This window comes from Podospora bellae-mahoneyi, chromosome 7 (genome assembly GCF_035222275.1).
Source record: "Podospora bellae-mahoneyi strain CBS 112042 chromosome 7, whole genome shotgun sequence".
In the NCBI taxonomy this organism is placed as follows: domain Eukaryota; kingdom Fungi; phylum Ascomycota; class Sordariomycetes; order Sordariales; family Podosporaceae; genus Podospora; species Podospora bellae-mahoneyi.
The window spans coordinates 2169385-2184927 of NC_085886.1; the positions used below are offsets into that span (position 1 = coordinate 2169385).

A 15543-nucleotide genomic window follows, 5' to 3' on the forward strand; every position below is an offset into this window, starting at 1 on the left:
GCCGAAACGCGTAGGTTCGCGTCCAGTCGTTTGCACTTTGATAAACAAAAGCGCGACGGCGCCGTCTCCCGTTGGACGGTTGGGACGGTTAGAGAATAACTGCCAAACGTGCTCGACCTCTCTCAATCAACTGGCTTCAACTGCCTCTCGACTGGCTCGCCGGCCCATCCGCCTTGCACGGCAGGCAGACTGAAGCAGAGGCAGAGGAAAGCTGCGTCTGCCGTGCACATCGCCCATCTGCTCGGCCCAGTTCACTTAAGCACCGGGCGGCCAGGCCGGTCCCCAGTCCAGTCCCCTCCCCGCGCCCTAGGGATCGTGCATCCCTCTGCACAGCCCACTTTTAGCCCGTTCTAGTGAATTCACGAGAGGAATTTACGGGAGGGTTTTCTCCCCGCTCCTGTACTGTACTGTGCTCAGATATCTTTCCCACTCTTCATCCCGAAACGAAAAGAAGCGACGAAGAACACAGACAGGATACCTTACACTACATGGTAATAACTGTATACCTATTCCTGACGACATCGCCGAGAGCAGCATCTGCACATCTGGACCTGGGACCAACTCAAGGCTTGAACCACCACTTACATAGACGACGACTTTCCTGCTCTGCCGCACCCCTGCACCCGAAGACGACTAGCCCCCCTCCCTGTCCGAGGTCAGCCCGCGTCTTCCCACTCGTCCACTCCGTTGGCCTGTTCTCCGCTCCCTGCCTGCTCGCTGCCCCACCCCACGGCCTTCTTGGATTCTTGGAACAAAGTGTGGTGAGCTGGCAGACGGGCTCTCTTTCTCACACGCCCCCCCCCCCCTCCCCCAGCCAGACAGAGAGCACATCCTTCTAGTACCCTACACTACCCTACTACCCGCCCGCGTCAAGCACCACCAACCTTACCTCCCTCGACTCCTCTCTTCCCTCCCACTTCCCCTCCCTCGACTCAACCTGACATCCGTATCGTGAAGAAGCAACGATAACCCCGCGACACCAAGATCGGTAACACTCATCGGTCTTCAGTCCTCTCACTCACTGTGCTGTGTCGCTCACTGTCGCCAAGCGCCCACCCTCATCCATTACACGAGAAGGACGACGACCATCCCTTGCCTCACCGCCCCCCACAATTCCATCAAACCAGATCCGCACCACAAGTGGAGGTAAGAAAAGAGCTTTAACAGTCTTTGATCCTTTCCCTCACTGTCGTCACACCATCTTCTTATCCGATCGCTGTCGACGCCCGACTCCTTGCCCGGCCGAGCGCGTCCCGTCTCATCTCATTGACACATCAGCGACTGACCAACAGCTCAAGGGCACCATCGATATAACCACATCGCTCCACTCCACAGCTCGGCCTGACATGGCCAAGCCGCCGCGTTTTCAGGCCTCTCAAGCCGGCTTCCCCATCTACGAGGACTTCAACTTCGACCATACAGCTCCCATCATCAGCAACGCGCCCATGCCTCCAGCACCGAAGCCGGCCCGACAGCCTCTCCAGAGCGCCGATGCCAATGTCGTACTGAACCCGCCCACATCAAGGTTTGTCAAGCAATCACCACTGAAGCCGAGTGCTCCGCCATCCAATATGCCGCTCACCCCGATGAAGTCGTCTCGAAGCAGCAAGCTCAGCATGGTTCAGATGATGCCGCCAAGCAACTTTCAGCAGCAAGGGACCGACTCGCCCGAGAAGAGACAACCTGTAATGTCGAGGTTCAAGACGGTCGCCCAAAAACCTCAGCAGTCCGACTTCAACATTCAGCAGTTCATGGGCAAGGAAAACTCACATCCCATGATTTTCCCCGCGCCACCCCAACCACAACAGTTCAACCTACCTCTGGAGCATTATTACCAAAAACCGTCAGGAAAGCGATTGTTGGAGGCTGCACCGATCAAGGAACTGAGGCCTGCCAAGAAGCAAAGGGTGGACGACGCGCTGCCACCGCACGACTCATTCCCGCAGATTATCGATGATGGATCAAAGCCAGGACACAGCTATGCGACTTTGATTGGGATGGCCATTCTCCGCTCACCACAGCGACGATTGACACTGGCTCAGATCTACAAGTGGATTTCTGACACATATTCCTTCTACAATGCCAACGATGCGGGGTGGCAGAACAGCATCCGTCATAACCTGTCTCTCAACAAGCACTTCATCAAGCAGGAACGACCCAAGGATGATCCGGGCAAGGGCAACTATTGGGCAATTGAACCGGGCGCAGAACACTTGTTCATGAAGGAAAAGCCCTCGAGGAAAGCGGCCGCCCCATCAGCTGAGAATATGCCGGTCATGTCGACGCGTCTCGAGCCCTCTCAACCACAAATGCCTCAATTTCACGAACCGATTTTGCCGCCTCAGCTTCCCATCGCACCCAACTCTCTGCCGCAATTACCGCCAATGCCATCATCGCAACAGCTAGCTCCTGCAAGCCACTTGCCGGAGCTTTCATCCGACGCCACCATTCCAGCTTCCGATCTGGCCACCGTCGATGACGGGCATGACAGGCTTGGGGAGAATGACCTTCACGACAACAACCTGTACTCTCCTCTGCCTGCGGCCATGCACTCCTCGCCTCCCGTTCCCAAACGTGTGGAATCGAGACACAGTAACACCCCCCCACCTCAGAGGCGGGGACCTGGTTCGTCGGTCAGCAAGTCGCGTACTCGGCGTTCGTTCATGGATGATAGCGGGTACATTTCCTCCCTCGAGTCGTCAGCAATGCGTCCTGGGCGGGACCACTCCAAGCTACTCACCTCTGAGGCTGATCGTCCGCGTCTTCGTAGAGGCCTGGCCGAGGAGGAGATTGTCCGTCTCCGCGCCTCATCTTACGACAGCCCCTCAAAGGGCCGCTCTCAGGGCTACGTTCCGCCTTCCTCGTCACCTCTGCGGCAGCCAGTTCATAGCAACGCTGGGCAGATGCTTCCGCCGTTGACCCCTGCCATGAAGCTCAAGGCGCCCCCCAAGCCACCAGCGTCAGTCTCGCCTAGCACCAACTTGCGCCTTCACCGAGAAAGCATCCAGTCCATGGTGGACGGGGACTCGCCCTACAAGCGCGTCGCGGCTATGTGTCCCGAAGTGCAGCTCACCCCCGGCTATCTCATGGATGATTTGTTCGCCAACTTCGAGCATACCAAGGACGACGAATTTCCAGAGTTCGACATCTTCAATGAGACGTACACTTCGCTCTATGCTCTGTCTCCTGCCGGAATCGCGCCCACCGGCTCGCCTGTGAAGCGCTCTGTGAGGAAGCAGAGACTGGAACGCTCGCATTCCACGAGCGCGTTGAGCGACCTGGCCGCTCCCTTGTCCAACAATTCTGCGAGCTCGGCGTCTTTCCTCAAAGTTCCTGCTCAGCCGAACAATCTGATGCTGGAGACACCGAGCAAGGTCTTTGATGGCCTTCTTTCATCGCCAAGCAAACTTTTCCACGACCTGCAATCGCCATCCAAAATGCCAGCGGCGCTCAACGGTGAGAATCTGGCCCCCTGGCTCTCCATGGATGACCTCTATGCGCCTGATGTCCTCGGAGAGGAGAGTAACGATTTCCAACCGATTGACATGCTCGCTGGGTTCGAGAAGATTGGCTCAAGCAGCTCGCAAGCATCGCGCAACAACAACAACAACAACAACAATAACAACAATCGGCCCTCTCAAAAATCGGGCCTCACCCGCTCGTATACTACCAAGTTTTGAGGGGTCCATGAATCCATGAGTTTATAGGGCCCGTGGTTTGTGTTCCCTTGCCATTCTCGCATATCCCTTTGCAAGACTGGGAAGGAAAGCACAAGATGACGACAGTTACGACTGATGACGGATTACACTCACATATGTGGCGGCTGAGGGGGGGCTCGCACACACACACAACACAAGTATTGGTTTGCATTATATGGGGTTAAAAAGGGGCTGGCGCGCTTCCAGCCTCACGGCTGCTTCTTCTTCCAGATGTGGATGATCTTTTGGGGCGGCTTGGGGGAGTGGGGGGAATACTTTACTTGGTGTGGGATTATCTTGTCGTAATCACGAATACTTAATGAACGGATGGGTTCTTTGTTTTTCAATAGGGGGTTGGGTAAACCGGAGTATATAGGGGGGTACCACACACACAACATACACAACAACAGCAAGGGAAGGGTCAAACGGGACAACAACAGCATATTCTGGACTTGGGAAGCGTGTTTAGCTTTGGGAGCGAGCTTTGTTTTTGTGGCTTTTTTTCTCTTCTCATCCTGGCTTTTTTGCTGTTCTGCGGGAGGATTTTTTTCAGTGAGGTTTTGATATCTCTTCTTGATTTTTCGGTTCTTTCTTTTCACCGGCGGCCTGGATTGCGTTGTGTCTTTTTTTTTTCGGGATATATGGATTGGGACTGGGTTGGTTGGGGCGAGGATTGTATTTGGAAATCCATTATAACATGTATGGATTGGGCTTCTATGTGTGGTCGTGGGTGGATCTGGGAGCTCATTTCTGTCTTGAGTTATATCGATCTGTTTAGGGGGATATCTTTGTTTGGATTTCCTTTACAGGATCTGTGGGAATACCTGGCTTGGGAATTTTTATTTTCTGTTGAGAATCATCAATCTGATTTTGCGCTTTGCGGATTTGTTGTTCTCTTCTGTGGACATTATTGACTTTAGGCTTTGACATATGTACAGGTGAATGTGTATAAAATGATGTGATGTGTGGGTGGGGGTTCATGCGTGTGAAAAGAATTAAAGCTTGACTTTGACTCTGCCCTGTTGAGGATGCTTTTGGAACGTGATGTTTGTATCAGGAGCAAACTGAGACTATTTCCCAAACTAAGAACCAGGTTCAATACGTCTTCACTCCAAACCTGAAAAATTACACTTGAACAGCTCTAAAGCAAGCACGACCATCCTATCTACATCTCAAAAACATATTCCCGTGTGAGAGCAAGCACCAGAAATGTCCTAGCATAGACCTCCAACTTTGATACGAAAAGAGGCAAAGAAAGCCCAGAGTCCACTTCACATCTCAGAATCCAAGCAATCTACCCCAAAGGGCAAATGCCAGGGAAATAGCCACTGCATCTCTGATCTTGTCTTTTCTTCTTTCATCCCCAAACAGGCCTAAGCTCTTCTTTTCATAGTATCAAACCCTCCCCAAACTCAGTCCACCCCTCCTGTATATTTCTAGACCAAACAACAAGCAACCTCAACAACTTCCACTCAAAAAGGAGAACAAAACAATCGGCATCCATCAATCCCTGGAAAATACCAAATCCAGTTCTCTAACCACGTATTGTGCGTACCATAGCCATCTCGCTTACTGGTTCATTGGTTTACATTTGGTTTATCTGTGTATATAGCAAAAGCAAAGTCTCGCAAAGAGAAACAATCTCCCCTCCCCTCAAAATCTACCACCCACCCCCCCCCCCTCCCCCCCAACTCCACTCCATCATTAACCCACCCTTAAAGCAACACCACCCTCTCAAATCAGTCTATATCCTACAAACAACACCATCTTCTTCAAACAGTCTATATCTTACAAAACACTTCCTCATCCCCCCCTCCCATTATCTGTACACAACAACAGCCTATCTTATCAACACACTCACTGTCAACACACACTCCTTCCCTCTCTTTCTACCTCTCTCTCAAACGCGGCAGAATCATATATATGTATAAGAGAAAACCAGGGAAAAATACCACAACAAAAACTGTGTTGTACAACCTACCGCAAAAGGGCAACGTTGACATAAACGAGTGTGTGGTTGGTCGCCAAGAGCAAAGCAAGCAAGGAATGTAAAAGCTGTTGCAGTGGTGCTGGGGAAAATTCATTCTTGGCTGCACAAAAGCAAGGTAGGGTATAGTGGGTAGGTGGGAATGGCGTGTGATGAAGGCTATTATCGTGCGGTTTACAAGAAAGAAAGAAAGAGGAAGAGGCGCAATCAATGGCAAAGGGCACAAGGAAAAATAAAACAACCAATGGGTAATTAAGAAGGGCAAGCCAGTTAGAGGTAGTAGCAGATGTGATGATAAGTCAAAGTCGGTGGGAATACAAGGTAGATAGGTATTGTAGATAAGGTAAAGGGGTAATATGTGCCCAGCGAAAAAAACAAAACAAAAAGACACCGCGTGGTATAAGGTAAGGATAAGTAGGTAGGTAGGTAAAAATGTGTAGCAGGTAAACCACCACCACCACCACCACCACCACCACCAACCCAGCATCCATAGAACACCATACCACCCGCCCCAACCAACCATCAAAACCACCCATCCCCCTTCCTCCTTCTCCAAATCTTCCACCCCAAAAATAAAACCCCCTGTTGTTACCCCTTAGATCCCATCCCATCCCATCCCAATATTTTATGTATTGCCGTTCGCCCAAGTAACCCATAGCTCCTCCTTCGCTATAACTCCCTTTTCGCCTCAACAACAAAAAAGTACAATTCACGCCATTATTTATTGTGTTGATGTTGATGTTGTTGTTGTTGTTGTTGTTGTTGTTGTATTTCTCAACGAGAAAACCCCCTTTGTGGTAAAGACAAGAAAAAGAGATGGGGGGAAAATTACACAAACCACATCGCCATAAACAAAACCACCACCCCTGCCACAGCAACAACAACAAGTTCAACGCATGATTTTAAACACAGAAAAAGGAGTGTAAATAAACTTTGGTTTCAAAAACACATAAAAAGCAAATAAACTCCACGCTTTCAAACACAAGACAAATAAAATCAAAAACATCTCATCAACCCATCCATGTAAGCTGTCGGTGTGTGTGTTCGTACGATATGTCCCGGTTCGGTTGTTCCCGATATTTGTTTTCCCCTCAACGACCATGAGGGGAAAGGTTTTAAATAGCAAAAAAAGAAAAATAAAAACACATCTGAAAGAGAGAAAAAAAACCACAGCAAAGTAATAACAAACATCATTTGGAAGCTAACCAGCCATCAGCGACACCCAGCCACTCTGACAAACATCAGGTGTTGGTGTTACTACTATGGCCCCTTCAAATGAGAAAAGCAAGCCCAAGCCCCATAACCCATAACCATAAGCCCACGACACAAAAGTCGGCGTCGCATCCCACTCCCATTCCGAAACTTAGGTACGTAAAGTACGAGGAAAGCAAACGAAAAAGAAAAACGTCATGTTGGGTATCCTTTTGTCCATGTCTATTCCCTGTAAATGTGTTGTTTGTGTGTTTCGGGAAGACTGACCGTAATTGCCGTATAAAGGTGGTGAAGGGTATGCGGTATGCTCGGGTATGGAACGATGAAAAGAAAGCCCCCATTCGCCAATAGATCAAAAGGCAGAGATGAAACCCATTTGAGCAGATGGAACCCGTGGTGGCAATCCAAGGCGCGCTTTCCAGATATACAAACCAAAACATGTTTTGGTGAAGAATTAAGAGTGCGGAGTAATCCAGGCGCCCGAGGTGTGCAATGTAATGAGCAAAGTGCCTGTCCATGTGGGTAAAGGACCAAAATCTCAACGGAAAAGCGTAGGGCCCAAAAGGGCCGAAGATTAAAATCGCAATATCGGTGAAAGGAAGGCAAGGCGAAGAGAAGCTTGGGGATAGACATGGCACTATGCCACCGGCAGAGAAGAGTTAGACCTCGTCGGCCTGGTCCTGAATGTTGACCGTCGCGTCTGTCGCGGCAGATTTGGCATCCGTCTGACCAATCGTCTCCTCGACGGCACTCTCACTAGTGCTTGGCGGACTGCTTGAAGGGCTGTTCGGGCCCATCGTGAGGTTTGGAGTCGGCACCGCCGAGCTCACGTCGACGTGAAGGCCAGGAGAAGTCGGGGCCGTCGACGAAGGTGTGTAGCTGGTGATGGCGTTGTGCAAGCGATCAACTCCGGCAATTTGCTTGCCCGTGCACATCTTCTTGATGGATGCAAGAAGCGGTCTCACCTCATTGACCAGGACATCCCTATCCTGCCCTTGCAGCTCACTGAGGAGGGTTTCTAACTGGGGTTAGCTTTCTGAGTATCACAAGATATTCCGAGGGACTTACGGAGGACGTAGTTGCCGAACTGGTCCTTGGTCAAGGATACCAAGAAAGAGTTGCCATCATCTCCTCGGGACATGAAGCGGTCCCTGATGTCGCGCTGTTGGTCAGCCGTACCATGCTTGATGCACTTCTCCACGACGTTGGAGGCGAACTTGTGCTTGGAGAAGATGGGCAGCTGAGACATGACGAGGGCAACCATCTTGGAACGGTCATCGGGAGAGCCATCCGTGATGACGTGCTGCGTCACATAGTTGCCGTACTGATCCATGATCAGCATCTGGGCGCAGCTGTGCAGCTCCTTCATGATGGACTGCTTGTCTGCCTCGTTCCCATGCTCAAGAGCACGCTGGATCACACGGCACCCATACGCATGCGACGACAGCTCGCTGACACGTCCCCTGAAGCAATCGAAAATGAAACCAATGTGTTGCCGAGGCACTGTCTGAATGATCTTCTGGACGACGTGGTTTCCGTTCTGGTCCTTCACGATTGTGAGAATCTCGGGCTCGAGTTCCTTGACCAACTCAGCCTGTTGCTCTACGAGCACGTGCGAGAGAGCCTATTGCTAGTCAGCGCCTGAAAACAAAACAAGAAAGCAGAGAAGCTCACCTTCTGAACAACTCGGCAGGCGTACATCTGCATCGAGAGTTCAACAACCTTGCCCTTCATGGCCGCAGCAAGCACTTGCTTCTGGGCTTGATTCCCATGCTCAAAGAACTTTTGGATGACATAGTTGCCAAACAGATCCTTCATCAGCACGATGGCATTGGGCTCAATCTCATGGAAGACCTGATTCTTGTCATCACTGTTGGCCGTCTCAAGCTTGTTCTGGATAAAGCGAGAGCCGTGCTGGTCACCACTGAACTCCACAATGAAGCCATAGATGTCCTTGAGCTCGAATCGCTTGCTGGACTTGTTCCCAGTCTTGAACTCCTCTAGCTTCAAGCTCCGAACTCCCCTGGCCGGGTCCCGGTCACTGCTTGGGCGAACCGGCGGCACGCCGTTGTGAGCAAATGGATACTGTGGAAGTGGGTATCCCGGAAACTGCATTGGCTGTCTGCCATAGACAGCGTCATAGGGGCCTGGTGCGTACTGTGGGAAGTTGTAATACCCATTCTGGTAGTAGGGTGACTGCGGTGGGAAATGGGACAAGCTGCGCCGGTCCGCTTCAGGCCCCGATCGAAGGTCGCGTGACACCGGTCTTGACCATGAATCGATGGCGGGTGTGAAGCTTCGTGGGCTGTTCAGCCCCACGCCAGTCGCACCAGCACGGTACGTGCTACCGGCAGGCGAGCTGCGATCAACTCCAGAGCCCCGCCTGTCCAGGGAGATGCTGTTGGAGTAGCTATCCCGCGAGTGTCCAGCCTGGTACCCTTGACCATGATCCCAAGGCTGGGAGCCTGGATTAAGCTGGAAATCCTGCGAGCCGTTACCGAATGACTGCAGATTTCCCAAAGCGTTGGAGCCTCCATTGAGACCAGAACCAATGGCCATGCGTCCCAACCGCTCTGGGAGATCATCATCGGGAATTTGCTGCCCCATGTTGTTGTGGTCGTAACTTCTTGGGTTCTGGCCATGGAATGACCCGGTTGGCCCGTTCAAAGAGGGACGTTGGGAGTGAATCGAAGTATGAGGTGTGCCGAAGGGATAGTCGGCATACGGGGCCCCCTGGCCGTGCAAATCATTGTCTGACTGGCCAGAAGTGGAAAGGTGATCCCGCGAGTGCCCATTTCCCAAGAAAGACTGGTCTTGCATAGATCGGGAAGCTGGGTACCTGCCAACAGGCTGTTCAGGTTCGCCATTCAGGTTGCTGAAAGAGTTGTCCTTGTCATCAGTGAAGTCAGCATACTGCGACGTATACTTGGGAAAGCCATTCTTGGCATCCTTTGAGCCACCCAAGGCACGTTGTGTCATTGTCTGTGATCCCGAATAGTAAGGCATGCTGCTTGACATGTCATGAAGCTGAACCTCTGAGCGTGTTCGGTTCGGAGATGTCTGACCGGACACGTTGCGGTTCTGGGAGTTATCGTTTGAGTTCCAAGGGCCTCCGGGCCTGCCCCATGGATCGATTTCCGATGTGGATGCCAGCGCACCGGACCCCGAGGGGGTAACAAATCCGTCGTTAGAATCTCCACCGCATGTTAGTTAAGCCTTCTCATGGAGCGCCTGACTGGAAAAACATACCTCTGGCGCCCACAGCCTCCCTGCTCTTCACAAAGCTGTTGCCAATGGTGTTGGTGTTGGACCAGATGCTGGTGCCGCTTCCCCAGGTATTTGGCGCCGGGAATGTGTTTGTGATGGGCTGGGAGCTCTTCTCAATACCGTTTGCGCCGTTGCCTGTGGAGCTTGGGGCAAGGTTCGGGAACCTGCTTGGTCGAGTCTAGAAGATCAGTCAGAACGTCAGTACCAGATTCGGGCAGCCATATCCTTCAAAGGCAGGAGCGAATGCGTCTCTCTTATATGGGAAGCAACTTACCGTGCCTGCCATGGTTGTGCCGTTGGTGGATCGCTGTGTGCTAGAAGACGTCATTGCAACTTCGGGGTAAGAGAGGTGGAGATGGCTTTATGGATTCGCAGAAGAGCCGTATTCCCAGTGAATACAGGATCCGCCAGTGATAAGGGAAGCTTGACGGTCGTGGAGCCGTCGTGGTGGCTGCGGGGAAGTCGGCGCCTTTATACGGGGCGCAAACGAGAGTGGAAGCCTGCCCACACAGGTCCGTGGCACTCGAGCGATTGGGGTCCGAAAGGATAGTGGGCTGTTGCCGATAGCCTCGAATGCAGTAGAAGTGATGCAGCAGCAGAGGATGCCGAGAGAAAAGCGCAAAAGGCTATGTGTGCCGTCTATAGATCATGGATATACACCGTGGGTATCTCGATAAGAAAGTCGCAGTAGACACCAGAGAGGTTGAGCTTCAGAGGCAGGAGCGTCAGTCAGTCAGTCAGTCAGTCAGCCAGCGCAAGAGGCATCAGAAGTGGGAAGCAGTTGGAAAAAAGGGCAAGTGGGGGCAGGGTCGGAGAAGTTGTAAGGCTGATGATGATGGGTTACCACACACACAGCCCACTCGCACCCACCCAAGCAAGCACGGCAAAGCTTCAGGTAATTGTATAATTGTCCACCTGAAGCCGGAGCCGAGAGGCCAAGGGAACGGCGAGGACAGAAGGTAAAGAGCAGGAGAACCTGAGCTGGCGGCGAATTGTACTGCGTTGCAGACGGGTGTGCAACATGCAAGCACTTACCGCACGTTATTAATTGGCTTCTCTAGCCCGCCGATACACGTCCTCTCTCCCTCACAAGCTCTCTCGGGTTGCGCGGGGACGGGGGCAGCCTGTGCTGTCGTTTATGCACCGGATTCCGGCGGCCAGCGAATAGGTGCTGTTGTGGCCGTCGTCGGTCATATGTGTGTGTACGGAAGAGGGGACGGTGGGTGGGCGGTCGCTCGCTCGCTCGAACTATCTGATTGTCTTGGTATCCGGAGCTGTGGGTGGGTAGGTAGGTAGTTAAAGCTACCGTAGGTATTCGGGAGGAGGAGGAAGGGCCAGGTTAGGTTAGGTTAGGCTAGGCAAGGTAAAGCAGGTCGGCAGGACGAGGCAGAGGGTGAGGCGAGTTTGCGAGTTTGCGAGTTAACGGGGGAGAGTCGAGGAGGCTGCTCTGCTAAGAAGTAGTAAAGTGAATGGCGGTGTTTTGGACTTGTGTGGTCGAAGAATGGATGCGATGGTGCTCGGTGGAATGTAGCCAGACCCAGGGATGGCTCTGGTGCGGAGGATGGGCGAGCCACGGGCTGAAGCCAAAAGCGGGTCGGGGAGGGGCCCTGCTTTTGCTGCTTGGTGCCAGGTGCTGGGTGCTGGGTGGGTGTGGGTTGATCTGGGATGAGATGGAGATGGGGATTCGCGACGGGGGTTGGAGGGATTGGCCTTGATGCGCGGCGTTGAGACGAAAGGAGAACGGGCGGACAGGGCTCCAGTGCAGGGCTTGCAGGGCAGTTTTGGCGGGTTTGCGGGTGTTGCGCAGGAGAAGCTCCCAGCTACGACAAGGGAGGAGTGGGGAACGCTAAGATCTTAGCGGAGTCGAGTCAACCCTGTGGCTCCTTTTTTTAGGGCGCTACCGACAACCCGACGGCAGGGGAGGGGTCCAGTCCTTTTTCTTTTTTTTTTTTGACGTCGCTCGTTGCTCCTGTTGCTCTCTGTTGCTGCAGGTCACGATGCACGCGATCAACTTCAGACGGTTATTATTTCATGGTGGTCTACTGGGGGTTGTGTGTGATATGCCAGCTGCTTCGTGTAGATAGAGATGGGAGCGTCAATCTACCTATCTTATCAGGTAGGTCAAAGAGAGCTATCCAGATCCATATCCATATTCATATCCATCCATATCCATATCCATATTCATATCCATATCCACACCATTACGTAGACGTCCTCTAGACGGGACCTCAAAAGTTGCTCTACGTCGTCGATCGTTGCTCCCACCCGCGATTAGGTAGAGATAGTTTTAGATACACGGTCCCCACTCAAGACCGGTGGAGCCCTACCTACAAGCGACCAACTGTTATACCTGACTCCCGAACCGGAGCTTGAAAAGGGCACCGTGTGCCTCACTAGCCCAAGGACTCGTCAGTCGAGGCTCCAAGGGCACAGCAATAGCTGATGGGTGGCATCGGACCAGAAGCGTGTTTCGGCAGCGTGGTCAGCGCCGTTTCCAAGGTCGCCAACAAGGCCTTTCTCTTTCTTTCTCTGTCTCCAGAAATGCGAGCGGCAAACCGTGTGAGAGGGGAAGTGGAGGAGTAGAGAGGGGCCTTTTCCGGGGATGGAAGGGCACCTATCCGGGGCCGCTCACCAGCGCACCTCAGTCCCTCAGTCCTTCGAGGTAGCATGACGACGGCGATGTGCTAGTGGCTGTGTGAATGTATCGCCGGTGCAACCGGGGCCTTGAGGGTATTTTTCTTGAGCACTTTTTCTTTTGCTTCTTTTTTCTCTCTTGTTGTCTATTTTCCTTTCTGTTGGCTCGATGGTTTGCCTCATGCCCTACACTATATCATAGTAATTAATTGTCTAGGCCTTCTTGGGCAGTTGGCACCGTGTGCGCAAGCCACTTTGCGGACTGTGTGTTCCAATCAGCGGCATCGAACACATGCACCGAGCGCCCAGCAGATGCTCCTTCGGTGCCGTGCCTCCTCCCACTGTTGGCTTTCCCTTTTCCATGCCAGAGTCCAATCGTCTTCCGGCCGAGATTTGATGCCACACGATGGGCGATCCGCAAGGCTGCTGATCTCGCGGCCGAGTCCCTCGTTAACTAACGCCCTTCTTTGTTTTGCTCAGGCCTCTCTGCGTTGTTAGCTCGAATCTCGAACACTCTTGATGAGGCCCTCAGAGCCAATGCGTTTCGAAACGCCCCGTTCTCGGCCACAAAAGCAATTGTTGAAAAGTCGGCCGTTTCGGACAAATAGACAATGGGGGGCGACCGAACCCTGGCCTGACTGAACGCTGCCAACTTGACCTCCTGGTTCAGAGACAAAATTCGTACACCGCGGTGCACCGTTGCACTTGGGGCCATGTGCGGAATGCTTGTGCTTGTCTGGCGTCATTTGTCACCAGCAAACAGTCTCTTGCGCGTGCATATGCTGGCTGTCTCCATTTTGGTTAACGGATATTAAGGGGGTAAGAGAGGGTTCGCCACAAAAACCGGCCGTGGTCACGAATGGCACCATCGTGGGATGCAGGGACACAGTGTTCACTCGAAAGCACACCCTTGGCGCCTTCACCGGTATGGATGCGACAAGGGAATGGCAATGTGCAGAATATTGCACCGGTCTGATAAACAGAATCTCGATAGCTTCGAGGTAAGGGATGCTGTCTGTATATCAAGCTCCTCTGTCCTCGTGGAATGCCTTCATCTCCGTTGTCATCGACGGGCCGAGAAGCACGAACGAGATCACCGCCCAGTGTCTCGCCGCTTCCCGCCCGCAAACTCCTCCCCTGACTGGCCCAGCTCGATGGCGATGCGCCTCCCAGCAGCCGGATCCGGGGAAGACCAGACGAGCTTGGTGCTCCCGCCTTGTCATACCTACCTGATCCAGTGGCAGGCCATCCGTGTGTATAAATGTGCGCCATCTGTGATGCTTCCAAACAAGCAAGCGCCAGTACACATCTTGTCACACACTCCAACCTCTCCCTCTTTGCCCCAGGCGTGCTTCTCTTGGGTTCCTTCCCGGGAGAGGCATGCGACCCTCTTCCTTTTGGGGTTTATGCTGAAAGGTGTGTATGTGTTGTTAAGTTGTTGGGTTTGGCCCCCAAGCCCCCATGTTCAGCCGACCACTCAGGGCCTCTTACCCGGCCGCCGTTGATGGCCTTTGTTTCAGGAAAGGGGGAAACAATTGCGGCTGCCGGCAGCACGCAGGAAATAGAACAATCTAGCGTGTACGTTCCGTGGAACGACCATCTGTTGACTGAGATGCTCGGGTAGCTGACTCATTTGACAGGCAAGACGTCGCAGTGAAGCCGCAGGGCCCCCCAGCGCTGGCCATGTGCGGCCGGACTGCCGTGCAGTTGTTCTTTTCCACTCTGGAAAAGCGCCCGATGTCCGGCACCGAACCCGTATCTTCCCCAGCCTCCTGCCCGGTGCCGGTCTTGGCCATTATCAGCAAGCCGACATCTGCCAGCATGCGGAGTCTGCTGGCATCTCCCAACCGCACCACCCCGTTGCCGTCCTGACCTTTTCATCGCTGTAACCATGCTTAGCTGGCTTCCAGGTTCTCCTAATTAAATGGTTGAACAATGTCAGTCTGAGACATCGGTATCACCATTTTGTCTTGCTGGCTTTGCCAAACACCCTTCATCTGGCAATATGGCTCGACGCGCTCGTGTGCCATAACACAAGACAGACCTGCTTCGCTGGCAGGTAGCCACAGGTTGTGCTCGGGTCTGAGAGCCGGTATCACGGCTCCCTGCATCGCCAGCAACCAAGAGGGAGGTCTGGCCGGGTGAGAACGTCATCTACCCGGGTATAATGGTCCTCGACGTGCCCGCTGGCTGGGCTCTGTTGCTTCCAGTTGGGTATTTCTATCCATGGAGCCATCGCCAAGACACCCATCGACGGTATGCTTCCACGTTTCCCGCAGCAGCACAATATCGTCCAATTGTCATATCCTCAAGTTCCTTTGGGGTTGTGCATGCAGTGTCCGATAGGTTGATATCACGGGAATGTTTCACACCTCGTTGACGACTTGCAGTTTCACCGCCCTTTGGGAAATTATTTGACATCAACAGATTGCTCGAGATTGGAAGCAAAGTTGTCGAAAGACTTCTGGGTCGCCCGACGGCTGTCTTTTCTTTCTTGGGAACCGAACTTGACATACTGTGTGGGAGGGCCTTCTTGTAGCTTGGTAAGTGGTAAGTCATGATTGTGGCAGATGGCCCCATATATGCTGAGATTAGGTTGATGAACATTCGCTTACTATACATTAGATACTGATCAGTGAGCACATCTTGAAGGCACCTACACCAGCCTGAATGGTATTCCGGAACCATGTGACATATTCATGTCACTTCGAGATCACCGTGGCGTCATATCACAGTTCCGATCTT

General features: G+C 52.7%; 3 protein-coding genes across 3 annotated transcripts; 2 read left to right on the forward strand and 1 right to left on the reverse strand.

The window, feature by feature from the left end:
• Positions 1 to 488: 488 nt before the first annotated feature.
• HCM1 (Forkhead transcription factor) lies at positions 489 to 3680 on the forward strand (the record flags this gene model as incomplete). Its single annotated transcript, XM_062882363.1, has 2 exons — positions 489 to 500; positions 1299 to 3680. 2 exons carry the CDS (start codon positions 489 to 491, stop codon positions 3678 to 3680), a joined length of 2394 nt encoding a protein of 797 aa, XP_062728410.1.
• A 2641-nt stretch (positions 3681 to 6321) lies between these two features.
• Positions 6322 to 12007, reverse strand: PUF3 (mRNA binding protein puf3). The gene is made up of 6 exons (XM_062882376.1): positions 11200 to 12007; positions 10439 to 10872; positions 10147 to 10342; positions 8572 to 10091; positions 7966 to 8521; positions 6322 to 7915 (listed from the first exon to the last, which is right to left on the reverse strand). Exons 2-6 carry the CDS (start codon positions 10490 to 10492, stop codon positions 7557 to 7559), a joined length of 2685 nt encoding a protein of 894 aa, XP_062728411.1. The 5' UTR covers positions 10493 to 10872; positions 11200 to 12007; the 3' UTR covers positions 6322 to 7556.
• QC761_0108200 (uncharacterized protein) lies at positions 11260 to 14670 on the forward strand (the record flags this gene model as incomplete). Its single annotated transcript, XM_062873193.1, has 3 exons — positions 11260 to 12309; positions 12332 to 14214; positions 14439 to 14670. The coding sequence occupies exons 2-3, from the start codon at positions 14060 to 14062 to the stop codon at positions 14668 to 14670; spliced, it is 387 nt and encodes a 128-aa protein (XP_062728412.1). The 5' UTR covers positions 11260 to 12309; positions 12332 to 14059.
• Positions 14671 to 15543: the final 873 nt, after the last annotated feature.

Excerpts from the sequence above, each read along its gene's own strand:
- PUF3 (XM_062882376.1), bottom strand. The coding sequence starts at position 10,492 with ATGACGTCTTCTAGCACACAGCGATCCACCAACGGCACAACCATGGCA. Across the intron at positions 10,343-10,438 it reads GCACAACCATGGCAGGCACG|ACTCGACCAAGCAGGTTCCC; the intron begins GTAAGTTGCTTC and ends CTGATCTTCTAG. Across the intron at positions 10,092-10,146 it reads GGAGGCTGTGGGCGCCAGAG|ATTCTAACGACGGATTTGTT; the intron begins GTATGTTTTTCC and ends CATGCGGTGGAG.